The following is a 17248-nucleotide window of genomic DNA, read 5'->3' as shown; positions in this document are numbered from 1 at the left end:
ATAGAATCCTCAGATTCTTGTAGACTTTTATGTTACTTGTCTTAAAGGACAGAGCACAATATTTTATGTTTTTGTTCGCTTATTTGATATTTTTAAGAGAATGTTGGGGTGTTATTTTGATTTTTAGATGCTCCTGATCACATTTGAAGATTGCATTGTTGTTGTGGTTTTGCCAAAAAAATTGAACAGTTGCAGTACTGATGTGTTTCCCAGCTGCGTGCAGCATCTGTGTGGTCATTTATCGGTACCAATGTTAGGACAATTCAGTTAGCCAGCTGGAAATTTAAAAAAAGCTGCAGCACAATATCCACTTAGCCAATAGGGAATCTTTATTTATAATAAATTTAGAAGTAAAAAGGTAAGATACAATTGCAAAATGAGGTAAGAAAATAAAGTGGATAAATCTACAAAACATTGAAGAAAAATTGTTAATAATGACACGTAAGTAACAGCAGTCAAGGTTTTGGCTTGTGGTGTTGCGAATGATTTTTTACACACCCTCACTCAGTGAAGTTTTTTGCCATTTGTAAATCTAATCATTAATTAAATTCAGATTAGTTTTGGACTTTTTTTAAAATTAGGAGTGTGGTAGCCAGGAGCTATAAAGTTATTCTGTACTTTTTTCACGGAATGCATCTTCTAAACCAGCTGTACATTTTATGTCTGTTAACATCTGTTTGAATAATAAACTAGAAAAATTATAGGTTTTTAATGAGCTCTTTAGCTCCTTGTTAGCAAGGCTTTGTTAAGGAGAAAACTTGTTCAACTGTTATATGACAAGGTTCCAAAATAAGCATTACATACCTCTGAAACTATGTGAGCATAGTACAGCGTCTTCAAGTGAATGATCTCTTACCACCATCAAAAGGCATTGCTTTAAGATATTTGCCATTTGTATTAGTAAAATGCTAGTTAGAATCGGCTGAATCTACTTGATCACCCTGTAAAATAACTTTCCAAGTAATGTGCAGCATGCTGTGTTTTTTTTTTACAAGTATTTCAAATATTTCCAATATGTCACAATATTTTAGAATAGGCATGCGGTAATTCAGATATTACTCGAGGGAGCCACAGCCATTAAATTGAGATCCTGCATTTTCCACACTGACGGTGGGTTCACAATGACTTTATGGTTGCAGTTTGTTAGATTCAGATTTGTTATGCTCCGTGAACCAGAGTCACTGTTTTATTGCTATTAAATACATTTTGAGAACATTGTATCTTAATGTGATATATGTTTTGAGAAGCAATGTATTATTTCTTCATCAGAAGGATTTACATTGTTCCAACGAGCCCAGGTTGCACAGGCTGTTTCTATCACTTAACAGACTGCACACTTATTTCTCGATCTGTTTCTTTTCCTACTACCCCTGCTTCCACCAACCTGATCTTCCTTTCACCTGGTAATGGTTTACAAAAGCCTTTTAGTGAGTGAAGTGTAATGTTGAATCACACTCATGATAGGTGCCTTAGAGCAAAAACAGTGGCCTTGTCAATATTTCTGAACAGCTAAACAATAATGAAAAACATATCCTCTTTAAAAAATCAGCACAGCTTTGAGTGTAATGAACAGGTGCTTTCATTCACTTCCTAATGACCAACTCGAGTAACATTGGTAGTTTCTCTTGGCAAGGAAATGTTAAGTTCATGGCATCATGGGGGAGCAGCACACATTTTAAAAGAAGCAAAAAAACTGGTCGACAATTTTCTGCTGGCAGACCCATAAATGTAAGAGTGGCCGTACCAACTTTGACTAGTTTCAGTCAAATGCACTTTGTAATTGAGCATAAATTCACTCAAGGATTGAGACAGAACCCTGCAGTTTCTAATCTGAAGCAGAGAATTACATGCACCATTAGTTGTTTCCTTGTGGCCCCAATTCTTACTAACATAATTTGTTTTAAGTTCCTATTGCATTTTGTACGATCACAAAGTCTTGCTTTTTTTTTAGCAATCTGAGCCCTCTTTTATTTTCTGCATTTAGACAGCTGATTACCTTGAAATATCATTACAGTGCACTATGGATTGGTAGGACACAGGCTCATATATCTTTCTTCCCCAAATGTTAAACACAAAGGCAAGCCAACTTTGGGAGTTAACAAATTAAGGAGAACTACTTTGTTTAAAGCAGAGGAAATATTAGAAAATATAATTTGATCTCCCTGTCCTCTTTTAAAAAAATTAATTCCTGTGATGTGGGCGTTGCTGGCAAAGCCAGCATTCATTACCCATCCCTAATATCCCTTGAGAAAGTGGTGGTAAGCCGGCTTCTTGAACTGCTGCAGTCAGTGTGGTGATGGTACTCTCTCAGTGCTGCTAGAGAGGGAGTTCCAGGATTTTGACCCAGCAACGATGAAGGAACGTCGATGTATTTCCAAGTCAGGATGGTGTGTAACTTGGAGGGGAACTTGCAGATGATGGTGTTCCCATGCGCCCGCTGCCCTTGTCCTTCTACATGGTAGAGGTCGCGGGTTTAGGAGGTACTGCCGAAGAAGCCTTGGCGAGTTGCTGCAGTGCATCTTGTAGATGGTACACACTGCAGCCATGGTACGCCGGTGGTGGAGGGAGTGAATGTTTAAGGTGGTGGATGGGGTGCCAATCAAGTAGGCTGCTTTGTCCTGGATGGTGTCGAGCTTCTTGAGTGTTGTTGAAGCTGCATTCATCCAGGCAACTGATAAGTCTTATCAGTTAGTTTACAAAAGCTAAGCTTTGGAAGCAGATTGTCTGTCTCCTGGGCATCAAAATGCTAATAAACATGAGTGATCTGAAGGAGAAATTAGATGACCATTTTAAAACACTTTTATGCTTTATAAACTTGTCTTTTTACTCACTCAAGATCTTTTCAAACTACTCCATTTTTTGTGCCTTTCACCAACTAAGATAAACATGTCTCCAGCAACCTTACCAAATGCTCCCTGTGGTTAGTAATGGAAAATTCAGAGTTATGGTTTTGGAGTGTAAAACTTGGTGCTAATAATTTTCTGTGGGACCTGTTCGTATTAATTATTGTGAGAAGAAAATGTTGAAATAAACATTCCCAAATCACTTGTGTAGTACATTCAATTCTATTGTTGTGCAGTTGGAACATATTCTAATTCTAATACAAACTGAGAACATTCTGATTTTATACATGTTGTTAAAAAGGTTCAGACTATCTATTGCAAGTGTGGAGTCTCCGTTTTAATTGTTGTTGGAGGTTTTAAAACTGTAAAACTTATATTTTAAATTTTTATTTTACTTTTCCTTTCTGTCTCTCTCAATCCATTTCTTTCTTTCCCTCTCTATTTCTCTTTCTGTATCCGAATTAGCATTGAATTCACTCACTCTAATGTACACTTCCTTCTCAGTCCATGCGCTGTTAATTTCATAATCCTTCAATCTGATTGGTTAAGCAGATACACAGTTGCTTGCCCTGTTCACTCGGGTCCCAGATGCCCTGTTTCCCTTGCTACGATGTTATCGGCTCGCACTTGCACCAACTTGTCATACACACAATTTAAAAGCCTAAACGTGCAAAGGCAACTCTAAGTAACGGTAGACACCGTTAGATATCCTGCCATAGCAAATTATGGCCCCTTGTCTCTGTCAATTAATCTTTTATATAGCTCGGTGAGGTTTCCCCCTAACTGCTCTTTCTCCACAGTGGAATTTGAATTCCTCCAATCTTTTAGGCTAGCTTCAGTACCTTTCACACTGGGATCAGTCCTGCTGCTTTTTTGTACACACTCTCTCCAATAAATACCTAATTGTGTAGCAGATGCAATTCCTTCTGCAGATTTCTTGCATTCTCTGTCTGCACTGCTTTCCCTATTTTTGTATTGCCACCAAAATTGAAAGCTTATATTTACTTTCATTGTCCCGTGTCGGTCAGTAATGTAGAACAAATATGGGTTAAAGAACTGACTCCTGAGGACCTCCACTCAACACCTCCCCAGCCTGACATTACATTAGCTAATTTCACCTATTTGTCTTCTTTATTTTTAAACAAACTTTGCTAAAATTCTACTCTGGAATCTTGCAGGGTTTAGTTTAATTTTGCGTCTTTTATGTGATACTTTGTAAAAGATTTTCAAAAAATTAACTGTATAATGCGTTCCAGCATCTACATTATCTGTAACATCCTCAAAAAAGATGAGAAGATTGATCAGACAGGATCTCCCACGAGAATATTCCCATTAGAGTCAGTTATACTTTTAATGGCCAATCACATTTAACAAGAGAAAATCTGGTAACCAAAACAACTGCCTATTATTTGTACTAAAAAAAATTCTTGTGAAATGATACTGCTATCACTTCAAGCAGACAAAACTTGAAGTTGAGCTTACTGTAGTAATCATTGGTCCAGAATTTGCAGTAACAATAACAGTGAGGCTATCAGTACTCACTGTTATTTAATTGTAAATCGGACAACTTTCAGCGACCGCACATGTGCAGTTAAATGCGGAAATCAGGAGTTTGCTGTCTTAGTTGCCCTGCTTCTTCAGAGGCTGCGCTAAAGAAGTGGCTGCAGAGATAGTGGATGCATTGGTTGCAATATACCAAAATTCCCTGGACTCTGGAGAGGTCCCAGCGGATTGGAAAACTGCTAATGTAACACCCCTATTTAAGAAAGGAGGGAGACAGAAAGCAGGAAACTATAGACCAGTTTGCCTAACATCTGTCGTTGGGAAAATGCTGGAGTCCTTCATTAAGGAAGCAGTAACAGGGCATTTAGAAAAAACATACTGCAGTCAAACAGAGTCAGCATGGTTTTAGGAAAGGGAAATCATGTTTAACAAATTTGCTGGAGTTCTTTGAGGATGTAACAAGCAGGGTGGACAAGGGTGAACCAGTAGATGTGTATTTGGATTTCCAGAAGGCATTTGATAAGGTGCCACATAAAAGGTTACTGCATAAGATAAGAGCTCACGGAGTTGGGGGTAATATATTAGCATGGATAGAGAATTGGCTAACTAACAGGAAGCAGAGAGTCGGGATAAATGGGTCATTTTCTGGTTGGCAAACGGTAACTAGTGGGGTGCCACAAGGATCGGTGCTGGGGTCCCAACTATTTACAATCTACATTAATGACTTGGATGAAGGGATCGAGTGTCATGTAGCCAGGTTTGCAGATGATACAAAGATGGGTGGGAAAGCAAGTTGTGCAGAGGACTCAAAGAATCTGCAAAGGGATATAGACAGGCTAGGAGAGTGGGCAAACATTTGGCAGATGGAGTATAATGTGGGAAAGTGCGAGGTTATCCACTTTGGCAGGAAAAATAAAAAAGCAAACTATTATTTAAATGGAGAGAGATTACAAAATGCTAAGGTTCAGAGGGACCTGGAGGTCCTTGTGCATGAAAAACAAAAAGTTAGTATGCAGGTACAGCAAATAATCAAAAAGGCAAATGGAATGTTGGCCTTTATTTCAAGGGGATTGGAGTATAAAAGCAGGGAAGTCCTACAACTATACAAGGTATTGGTGAGATCACACCTTGAGTATTGCGTACAGTTTTGGTCTCCTTATTTAAGGAAGGATGTACTTGCATTGGTGGCAGTTCAGAGACGATTCACTAGGTTAATTCCAGAGATGAGGGGTTTGACTTATGAGGAAAGATTGAGCAGGCTGGGCCTATACTCATTGGAATTTAGAAGAATGAGAGGTGATCTTATCGAAACATATAAGATACTGAGGGGGCTCGACAGGGTAGATGCAGAGAGGATGTTTCTCCTCATCAGGAAATCTAGAACTCGGGGGCACAGTCTCAGAATAAAGGGTTGCCCTTTTAGAACTGAGATGAGGAGGAACTTCTCTCAGAGGGTTGTAAATTTGTGGAATTCTCTGCCCCAGAGTGCTGTAGAGGCTGGGTCATTAAATACATTTAAAGTGGAGATGGACAGATTTTTGCAAGATAAGGGAGTGAAGGGTTATGGGGAGCGGGCTGGGAAGTGGCTTTGAGCCCTAGATCAGCCATGATCTTATTGAATGGCGGAGCAGGCTCGAGGGGCCAAGTGGCCTATTCCTGCTCCTATTTCTTATGTTATGTTCTTAAACGGTGTCTCGCTCAGACTTGGCATTGAAATACATGAAAAGTGTGAAGTTGTTGTAGTTGTGTGATAGATACCCACTAAATTCACCTGAAAATGTTAGGGCTTGTCCATTCCAGTGTAAGTCAATTTTTGATGACGTGTTAAGTCTTAATTACTGCCAAACAACCTCTCTAGCACTGAAAATTAACTTTTGCAAGTGTGCAGTCTCATTCCTTCAGATTTTAATTATTGTTGGAGATTGAAAGAATGTTAAATAACTTCTTTAAACTTTTTCGTTCTGCCTCTTTTATCCCAATTTCACCTATCTTTCCCTCTCATCATTTAGCTTTCTGTACATGATTTGTCATTGAATTAACTATTCTAACTTACACTTCCTGGTTCAGGCTCTTCACTCCTCATTAAAAATTCTTCAATCTAATTGGTTAAGGAGATACACAGTTACTTGCTCTGTTCGCACAGGTCCCAGTTCCCCTGTAGAGGGAGCAGCGCTGTTTTGGATTTCTAATCACCACAAGTTTCAGTGCAAAAGCCCGTAGAAAGTCTGTGGGCAAGTGTAAATGTAATGAATGGCTGGCGCAGTTTGTTTGCTGCTGACTGCAAAATCCAGGCCAATATTGCACTTCATTTACACCACCTGCTGCTTTCCCTGAAGTTCCACTGCTGTCCTCTGTCTGAGATCCACCTGCTGATTTTCAAGTTGTCAATTCTGCTGTGATTGGTGCTGTGGCGCTGCCAATGTTGCAGAGCCTACTATTGTGCCTGTTTAAGTGCAGTCCTGTGCTGATGAGCAGAGTGCTTGTTGAATACAATGCTAGCTGGTGCAGTATTTAACATGCACTTGGCTCACAGGCGCAGGAGCATGTTTAAAAAAAGCTGGTTCTGTAAAGTTAGCAGCTGCACAATGCTTCTGCCAATGGAACTGGCCAGTTGTTTTTTTTAACTGTCCAGTGTAAACTCAATATATTGGGGAATCTCTTATAATGAATGGAGTTAACATGCACATTCAAATCTGATATGTATTTTGCGTGTTAGTGTTGTGTGATTCATAGGCTATGGTTTCCCAAGTCTTATTTTTCACTCTTTTGTCGTTCTTGTTTTTTTCCATTCATGCACAGATTTCTTTAAAATTAACATTAGTGACTGGAAGAAAATTAACCCTAGGTCAAGATACAAATGTATCACACAGTGGATAAAAAAACAAATTTGAAAGAAAGACTTGCATTTATATAGCGCCTTTCACGACCACCGGACGTCTCAAAGCGCTTTACAGCCAATGAAGTACTTTTGGAGTGTAGTCACTGTTGTAATGTGTGAAAAGTGGCAGCCAATTTGCGCACAGCAAACTCCCACAAACAGCAATGTGCTAATGACCGTGTTCACTAGCTCTGGTTCCAACTTACTCATTTCCAATTGGGCTTTCCCAGTTCGTATTGGGTGGTTTGAATTCATTATTGTCTTCATATATCCTTAACATTTAGTTTTTGACATTTAGTATTTGTTCTCGCTCTGTTACCTTGGGCCTGCTCCTGGATTTGGCCTCTCTACTCCCTCCAGGTCCAGCTCTGGCTGCACTTTTACTCCAATTGGTGGCTATTGCAGCTTTGCAGCTTACATGAACAATTCACTGTGAAATCTCACTTCCAAACAGAAGTTTGGGGCAGAGGCCTGGGATGTCATGCCAAGGTTCAGTCAGTGGCTTGGGCCTGCATTCTGCGCTGGGAGTCAGTCATTCTGGAGCAAGGCTGAGGCTTGAAATTTCACAGGAAGGTTTGCTAAAAATGCAAAGCTCCATAACTCTGTGTACAAACCAGTGTAGTTTATTGATTATACGACAAATCAATGTCTCGTGTAGCGATGTACTAAATACAGGGGCCAATATTTATAACACTATTTAACAAATTCCAATCCTAAACAGACAAAATACAAGACGAGGTTACTTCAGGAAAAAGGCCATGAAACCAAAAGTCTGTGTGAATTTAGCCAGAGGAAAACAATTTACTGTGTTTTATTCCTGTCTTTGTTGCTGTGTGAAACTACCATGATTTTATTAAATTCTCATGAATGTGATTGTTAATTATGTAAACAGTTCAGTGAGGGACTTTACCCTCATTCATCATTGTGTAGTAGTTGTTCTGTCTGGAGCCAAAAGGCTGGGGAAAATAATGAAGATGAACTAACTCTTTCATTACTGACTTGAATTGATGTTTCCAGATGAAAATTGTTATTTTTGTTTTATAAAAACGGTTGGAAAATAATTAATTTGTTTTTGGCATATATGTGCTAAGTGTATTCTTCCTGTTTTAACAAAGAGGAGATATATTTGAAACCTAAGTTCCTTCCTATTCTCAAGCATCCCATCTTATATGTTGGGTCCGGGTCTTTGCCTCCCAGTCCCAGGGTCTGGCTCCTTTTTGTTTCTTTTCAAACATCTTTCCCAGCACTGGCCTTGGCACCAGGTCCTGGCCTACCCGTTCCTTCCCAACTGCACCCCTAGGTCCCTCCTAGTGCTAATCTCCCTCACTTCCCCTGAGACCTTCAGACCTGGCCGTCCCTGGCGCCCTCCTTGCCCTGCCCTTGCTCCCTCCTAGCTAGAGGCCTAGCCCATCGCTCCCTCCATGTTCAATAGAAGAAACATCAAGGTCAGGATGAACTGCTTCTTCCCAGGCTTTCAAAAACGCCTCGCCTAACTTGCTACGGTGGTGAAATCTGGAATTATCACTTAAGGTAGTGATGGAGGCAGTCTCTTGCTCTGTAGTTCGACTGAAATGTTCCTTTGCTGGTTGGACACTTCCAAGCAAAGTTTGAGGAATCAGCTGATACCCAAGAGGAGAGATGAAGTCTGCCACAGAGCGAGAGACAAAGATTTAGAGACTGAAAGATGAGCAGAGAGGCAGTTAAAGGCATAGAGAGATAGACAAAGATTTGGGGGGGAAAAAATCAGACTTCATTTTTCATGAAATTGAATATAGAGATGTTGATTCACACCTATGGGGAACTGGGTGAAGATTACATAACATTGTTTCACTTGAGTCTTAATTTATGTGCCTATGCAGGATTCAAATATGCTTTACGGTTCAAGATGCTCCATTTAAGCATAATTCACTTGAGACTACGTACTTGACAGCAACTTGCCCACACAGCGGTTAGATCAAGTAGCAATGTTGCTGCTGGCTAAGAGCAAACTTTTGTTGGAAGTTCCAATAAAAATACATTGACTGCACGGTATTTAGTTTGTTTTTCTTTACCTACAGGTAAGCTTTTGGGTTGTCCGAGAGATTCTTACTGCACAAACACTAAAAATAAGAGCTGAAGTTTTGAGCCATTATGTTAAAACTGCAAAGGTAAGTAAGTGACTGGTTGGGTCATGCTGCATTTGATATTCCAGTTATCTTAAAACAGGCTTGGATTTTATTTTTATTTACAGCTACTGTACTTTTATCTTAATTTTAGAAATTGTATGAGTTGAATAACCTACATGCACTAATGGCTGTCGTGTCCGGATTGCAGAGTGCGCCTATCTTCAGGCTTACAAAAACATGGGCGGTAAGTGATGTAGCTCCTACTTGTGATCGGCACAGGCTATATTTAACCTGCGTTACAAATGTGTACTTTTTTAACAATTTAATTTGTTACAGCAGCAAGTTACTTTGATTTTTATTTGAATTAAAAAAAATTCCTTGGATGAGTTTTAAAAATCTAATATGTTTAAATGTAATTGCAGTAGTTTCCTACTATAGTCTGTTAAACTGATTTGTGAACTGGTACTAATCACCCATCATCAGCAGGTGAAGAAGTCAAATTGCGAGAGATGCCACGGTTGTTGTTAAATGGACTGTTGTTACAGGGATCAACAATCAAGATCTAAACTGACATGAGCTTGTTACTTTGCTTATCTACACCATTAATTATCATTTATATAACCTCCCTGTTCAAATTTGAAGAGCCCAAGTTTCTCCAATCTTATCCATAACTCAATCCTCCGGCCCTAAGAATCAATCTTGTGGCTTTTTTTTGCAATGCCTCTAAGGTTTGAATGTTTCTCTTGTGCTTCAGTAATCACAATTGGACAGTTCAAGGTACAGCCTGACCAGAGCACTGTACAATTTTAGCATGACCTCTCCCGACTACATTGATACAGCATTATATTCAGCATTCTGTGCGCTTTTGCTTGCTGCTCCATCCATAATATGAACATCCACACATTATCAGCACTCTTCATGCAACATTTTAATCGTGACAAATAATTTACTGTTTGTAGCAAAATAATATCCATTTTTTAAATTCCTGTTCATTGTCACTTACCAGCTGTTGAGTACGGGTTACACTCGGGTCAAAATTCATTTTACTGTTTTGTATCTTTCACTCTGGAGCTATTATTCTGGATGGAACTGGAAAAATTATTCCACTTTTACTTTTGCACAGAGGGGTTAATGTAACTGGTTAGTGCAAGGAGTTACATTTGGTTACCTTAGATTGGTCAGAAATTATTTGCATTCTGAAGTTGCAATGCTGAGACATTGTTCCACTAGTAATTGAAGTTTATGACAAGAAAATGACTTGTTATAAACTTCCTGTTGTATATGTGCTGATATATACTCCAAGCCTTTATGTCAGAACAACTGAGTAAGAATGCACCGTTACCTCTGGTGTCCCCCAAGACCTATCCTTGGCCACCTCCTATTTCTCATCTACATGCTGCCCCTCGGCGTCACCATGCGAAAACACATCGGGTTTCCCAAGTATGCTGATGACACCCAGCTTTACCTCATCACCACCTCTCTCGACCCCTCCACTGCCACTGATTTGTCACGCTGCTTATCCGGCATCCAGTATTGAATGAGCAGAAATTTCTTCCAATTAAATGTTGGGAAGACTGAAGCCATTGTCTTCGATCCCTGTCACAAACTCCGTTCCCTAGCCACCGACTCCATCCCTCTCTCTAACCACTGTCTGAAACTGAAGCAGACTGCTCGCAACCTTGGCATCCTATTTGACCTTGAGCTGAGCTATCAACCCCATATCCTCTCCATCACCAGTACTGCATATTTCCATCTCCAGCCCTGCCTCAGCTCATCTCCTGCTGAAACACACATCCATGTCTTTGTTAGCCTAGACTCGACTATTCCAGTACTCTCCTGGCCACCCTCCCACCTTGCACTTTTGGTAAACTTGAGCTCATCCAAATCCTATCCTGCCTGTATCCTAACTCTCACCAAATCCCATTTACCCATCACGCCTGTGCTTGCTGACTTATATTGGCTCCCGGCCTGGTAGCGCCTCTATAAAATTCTCATCCTCTTCAAATCCCTCCATGGCCTCGCCCCTCCCTGTCTCTGTAACCTCCTCAAGCCCTCCAACCCTCTGAGATCTCTGCGCTTCTCCAATTCTGGCCTCGTGCATGATGTAAGAAAACTACTAGGCACTTGGTCTAAGCGTTAAACAAAGCTTTAATCAACTGTTTTACAACACGGAGGTCTAGTTGTGTCCTTCACTAGTTCCTGTTAAAGAATGTCCTGAGCAAGCTGGGTCCATGCCCGAGTATTTATACTCTCCTTGGACAGCGCCACCCGCAGGCCGCTCAGTTGATTCATGTCAGTGCGCATCCCTGATTTTCATTGCTCACCATTGGCAGCCGTGCCTTCAGCTGCCTAGGTCCTAAGCTCTTGAATTTCCTCCCTACACACCTCTCTCCCTCTCCTCCTTTTAAGATGCTCCTTAAAATCTACTACTTTGACCAAGCTTTTGATGTCCTAATATCTTCTTAAGTGGCTTGGTGTCAAATGTTGATTGTTAACGCTCCTGTGATGCGCCTTGGGACGTATTACTACAGTAAAGGCGCTATATGCAAGTTGTTGAATGGGCATACGTAGACCTTTAGAAAGTTGAAATCTGACCACATACCACTCGAAAGCAAGTAATAGTTTTGTCTTTGGATTACAATTAGGCACGAGTTTTGAACAGAGAAGTGTTTACTGCCTTGTCAAGCTCACTTGTTAAAGGCACACTCGGATGCATTTTTGCTCCAAACCTGAGTGCATATTGTAATTGGGAGCTGAACTTGCTCCAAATTTTTGTTAGCAAAATAGAACCACAAAATAAGCATAACTACCAATTACTTCTAACTAGTATGCATTTCTTTCATGCTTAAACTCGCTACATTTGGTGGTATGTTCCAGAACTGGGCTTTCTTTAAATATAGCTACTGTCTAAGAGAAATAAAATTCTACTTGTGTAGTCTTGAGAAATATCTGTAGTTTGAAATGAGAGTACTATTAGGTGTATCTGAGCTCCAATAGTACGACAAGTCTTCATCTTTTCAGGTTGTTTTAGGGGCACTATGAATATGAAAATACTGTTCTGTGGAAAATTCTTCTGTTTGAAACAAAAGGAACTGTTTGTAAGTGCATGAATTTAGCATTGTGGGGTCCTATTTTGCGCTTTGTTTTGCAATCTGACTTTATCTCTTGAACTGAAGAATAATCACAGGTAAAATTTTTGAGAAGGTGACTCATTTTTTGCTAACCCCTCATGGTGTTTGAACAGAACTCCACAGCATCAATCTAACATTGTGATCTACATGATTGGACTCTGGTTAAATTCCACCAATAATCCTGTGCTTCCAACAAGATGAGAATCCTAGCGAGGCTAGTATTCCTCCGTTTGTCAATCTTAGTGAACAAGTAATCTTGGAATGCAAGAGGAAAGCACCAATGGGCGAATCAGTATATTTGGCACTGCACTTAGTATTCTTGCTCATGAAAAACGAGAATAAAAAAACGCTATTATATAAAGGCAAACACAACGACTGCAACTACTTCCCCACAGTGTTTTATGCTTCCTCGTCCACATCAATACCTGCATCTCCATCTCCTACAGTGTATGTAACTGTTAGTTGCTGCTTGAAGTGGGGTTGATGCCCAGTTATCTTGTGCTCTTTGGATGCGGTTGGTCAAGAAAGCAGATCATATACTATTAGTACTTGAGCACTCTTGCCAATTTCATTACTGCATTGTCACTGTGTGCATTATTATTTTGTGTAACATGTCAAGCAAATCGAAGAAAATATGATTGGTATTTTGCTTGCAACCAGAGTTCATATCATAGTACAGCACAGAAGGAGGCCATTTGTCCCGTCGAGCCTGTGCCGGCTCGTTAGAGTTATATTTTCCTTATTTTCTCATCAGTCCCACTGCCTTTATGAATAAATACACTATTACATAGAAACATAGAAGATAGGAGCAGGAGTAGGCTATTCGGCCCTTCGAGCCTGCTCCACCATTCAACGAGATCATGGCTGATCATCCAAACCCTAGCACCCGGTCCCTACACCGACAGCCATCCCACCCAAACCCTATCCCCGTAACCCCGCGTACTTAATCCCCCCTAACACTAAGGGCCAATTTTTATCATGACCAATCAACCTAACCCGCACATCTTTGGACTGTGGGAGGAAACCAGAGCACCCGGAGGAAACCCCCGCAAACACGGGGAGAATGTGCAAACTCCACACAGACAGTCACCCGAGGCCGGATTTGAACCCGGGTCCCTGGCGCTGTGAGGCAACAGTGCTAACCACTATGCCACCGTACCTCTTCATGTGGTGTCAGTTCCTTCAAGTCTTGGGTTCCCTATCAGTTGCATACTGTGTCTTATTATTTGCTGCTTTTGCCTTTAAGCAAGCAGAAGTGCAGTTAGGATTGAGACATTGACATTTGGTTTCTGGAAAAACTGTTACTTTCACATCTATCACATTACGTGTGACCTTGCTCACATTTCAAAGTGTTTTTTGCATTTATCTTTTATAACTATACTCTTGCGTTCTGAATATATGTCCTAAGCTACTGCATGTGATATTTATGGCCTATCTTCATACTCTTCTTAAAGCTGCGCACCTTCTTCCGGACTCTTGCTGGGTTCTCCAGGTTGCAGAGACAGCGTTGATGCTATCCACAATGTATTTTCATGCTTCATTCCTATGGAAGTTGTGTATAGGCCCCCCGGTAGCAGCTGTGAAGTGCTAGATTGTATAAATGCAGAGATTAGACAAGCGTGTACCAAAGGCAGAGTGGTTTTAATGGGGAATTTTAACCTTCATATAGATTGGGATAAGCAGACTAGCACCTGTCAGAAAGGTAGTGAATTTCTTGAGTATGTCCGGGATAGTTTTCTACAACAATATGTGCTAGAGGCAACAAGGGGGCATGCCATGTTAGATTGAGTAATGCGCCAGATTGAGTAATGAGCCAGATTTAGTTAACAGCCTAAATGTGCGTGAACATTTATCCAATAGCGATCATAACATGATCAAGTTCAACGTCGCGTTTCAAAGGGAGAAACGCAAAACAGCTACTAAGATTCTAGATTTAGGTAAGGCTGACTTCAAAGGGATGAGACGGAGACTGTCCACAGTAAACTGGGCAAATCTGTTAATGGGTAAAACAACAGATGATCAGTGGGAGTTGTTCAAAAAAGAATTTAAGGTGATACTGAACCAGTTTATACCCCTGAGGGGCAAGAGCTCTACTTGGCAAAAAAAAACAGCCATGGATGACTAAAGAGGTAAGGGACAGCATAAAACTAAAAGAAAAAGCATACAAAAATAGCAAAGATCCTGGCAAATGGGAGTATGACAAGAGCTACAAAAAGGGAGTATGACAAGAAACTTGCAAGGGATATCAAAATCAACACAATTTTTTAATCATATTAGGAAAAAGAAGGCAGTCAGGAGCAATGTTGGGCCGTTAAAAACTGAAAGCGGCGATATTATCAATGATAAAGAAATAGTGGACATGTTGAATAATTACTTTGTGTCAGTATTTACAGTAGAGGAAGAGGATAGCATGCCAGAAATCCCGAGGAAACTAATACTGAGTCAGGGACAAGGACTCAATAAAATTAATGTAAGTAAAAAAACAGTAATGAAGAAAATAATGGCACTAAAGAGTGACAGATCCTCAAGACCAGATGGTTTCCATCCCAGGGTTTTCAAGGAAGTAGGTGAGCACATTATCGATGCCTTAACTATAATCTTCCAAAGTTCTCTCGATTCAGGAACCATTCCTTTAGATTGGAAAATTGCGCATGTCACTCCGCTATTTAAAAATGGTGAGAGGGGGATACCAGGGAATTATAGACCAGTTTGCCTAACATCTGTTGGGAAATTGCTAGAGTCTATAATTAAGGATAGGGTGATTGAGCACCTCAAATTTTCAGTTGATCAGAGAGCCAGCAAGGTAGGTCGTACCTGACAAACCTGATTGAATTTTTTGAGGAGGTGACTATAAAGTAGTGGATAGGGGAATGTCTATGGATGTTATTTATATGGACTTCCAGAAGGCATTTGATAAAGTCCCACATAAGAGACTGTTAACTAAGGTTGAAGCCCATGGAATTGAGGACACATTATTGACCTGGTTAGGGAATTGGCTTAGCAGCAGGAGACAGGCAGCAGGGATAATGGGTAGGTACTCCAATTGGCAGGATGTGACTAGTGGTGTCCCGCAGGGATTTGTGTTGGGGCCTCAATTACTCACAGTATTTATTGATGACTTAGATGATGGCATAGAAATTCATCTATCTTGGTGTCATTGGCAAATTTGGATATGTGGCATTGTAGGCAGTGTAGATGAAAGCATAAAATTACAAAGGGATAGCGACAGATTAAGTGACTGGGCAAAATAGTGGCAAATGATTTTCAATGTAGGCAAATGTGAGGTCATCCACTTTGGACCTAAAAAGGATAGAACAGGGGACTTTCTAAGTGGTGAAAGGCTAAAAACAGTGGAGGTCCAAAGAAACTTGGGGAGTCCAGGTACACAGATCATTAAAATGTCATGAACAGGTACAGAAAATAATCAAAAAGGCTAATGGGATGTTGGCCTTTATATCTAGAGGACTAGAGTACAAGGGGGTAGAAGTTATGCTGCAGCTGTACAAAACCCTGGTTAGACCACACCTGGAGTACTGTGAGCAGTTCTGGGCACCACACCTCAGGAAGGATATATTGGCTTTGGAAGGGAGTGCAGCGTAAGTTTACCAGAATGATACAGGGATTTCAAGGTTAAGTTACGAGGAGAGATTACACAAATTAGGGTTGCGTTCCCTAGAATTTAGAAGGTTAGGGGGTGATCTGATTGAAGGTTTCAAGATATTAAGGGGAACAGATGGGGTAGATAGAGAAACTTTCAGCTGGTTGGGGATTCCAGGACTAGGGGGCATAGTCTAAAAATTAAAGCCAGACCTTTCAATAGTGAAATTAGGAAACACTTGTACACATAAAGGGTGGTAGAAGTTTGGAACTCTCTTCCGCAAATGGCAATTGATGCTTGATCAATTGTTGATTTTAAATCGGAGATTGATAACTTTCTGTTAACCAAAGTTATTAAGGGTTATGGGCCAAAGGCAGGTATATGGAGTTAGATCGCAGATCAGCCATGATCTCATTGAATGGCGGAGCAGGCTCGAGGGGCTGAATGACCGACCTGCTGCCCCTATGTTCCTTTGCATGCTGAGAGACTGGTCTCTTCCAGCTCCATTACTGTAGTTACTCAAACTTATCGCTAAAGTACCCTTCATAATTTTAAACATGTCAGTCAGATATTCCTTTAATTTCATCACCTGCAGGGACTATAACCCAAATTTACAGTGCCTCTCAGTATAGCTAAGGCCATTTGCTCCAAGACCTGTGTATCCTTCCTAAGGTGGGGGCGCTTAAATTTCAGCACTATGGCCTGGATTTTGCGGTACTCTGGTACTGGAAATTTACTTTTACCAGTGTGGAGTCACATTCCTTCAGATTTTAATTATTGCTGGAGACTTTATAAAAATGTAATTATAAAAAAATCTTTTTCTTTGCTCCTATTACCTCAATACCATATTTCTTTCACATTCTATACATGATGTTACATTGAATTAAATATTCTAACTTACACTTCCTAGTTTAGACTCTGCGTGCCTCAGTTAGGATTCTTCAATCCTAAGATGAAGAGACATGCTGTTGCTTACCCTGTTCACACAGGTCCCAAATCCCCTGAAGAGGGTGCCGAGCTGTTTTGGATTCCCAATGAAAGTAATTTGCTGCACAAAAGCCCATGAAAATTCTGTGGTTGGGCAGCTGTAAGCATAATGAACAGCGAGTGCCGTTCGTTTGTCGTTGACCGCAAAATCTAGGCCAATGTTCCACGATGTCTGACCAGTACTCTGTATAACTTGCTTCTAT

At 40.5% G+C, this 17248-nt stretch overlaps 1 protein-coding gene across 18 annotated transcripts in view; it reads left to right on the top strand.

The window, feature by feature from the left end:
- Nucleotides 1-17248, top strand: part of ralgps2 (Ral GEF with PH domain and SH3 binding motif 2) — a 911087-nt gene that overhangs the window by 336635 nt on the left and 557204 nt on the right. For all 18 annotated transcript variants that reach the window (XR_015077609.1, XR_015077608.1, XM_085982223.1 and 15 more), the window contains 2 exons: nucleotides 9282-9371; nucleotides 9481-9573. Coding sequence is in view for 16 of the 18 variants with exons in the window: in XM_085982223.1 (XP_085838349.1) it covers nucleotides 9282-9371; nucleotides 9481-9573 (183 nt within the window). In the remaining 2 variants the exon portion in view is untranslated. The remainder of the gene's footprint in view (nucleotides 1-9281; nucleotides 9372-9480; nucleotides 9574-17248) is intronic.

Source organism: Somniosus microcephalus, chromosome 3, assembly GCF_052327205.1.
Source record: "Somniosus microcephalus isolate GS21.2 chromosome 3, FLI_Smic_1.0, whole genome shotgun sequence".
Taxonomy (NCBI): Eukaryota; Metazoa; Chordata; class Chondrichthyes; order Squaliformes; family Somniosidae; genus Somniosus; species Somniosus microcephalus.
This window is presented reverse-complemented; position numbering and strand designations above follow the sequence as displayed.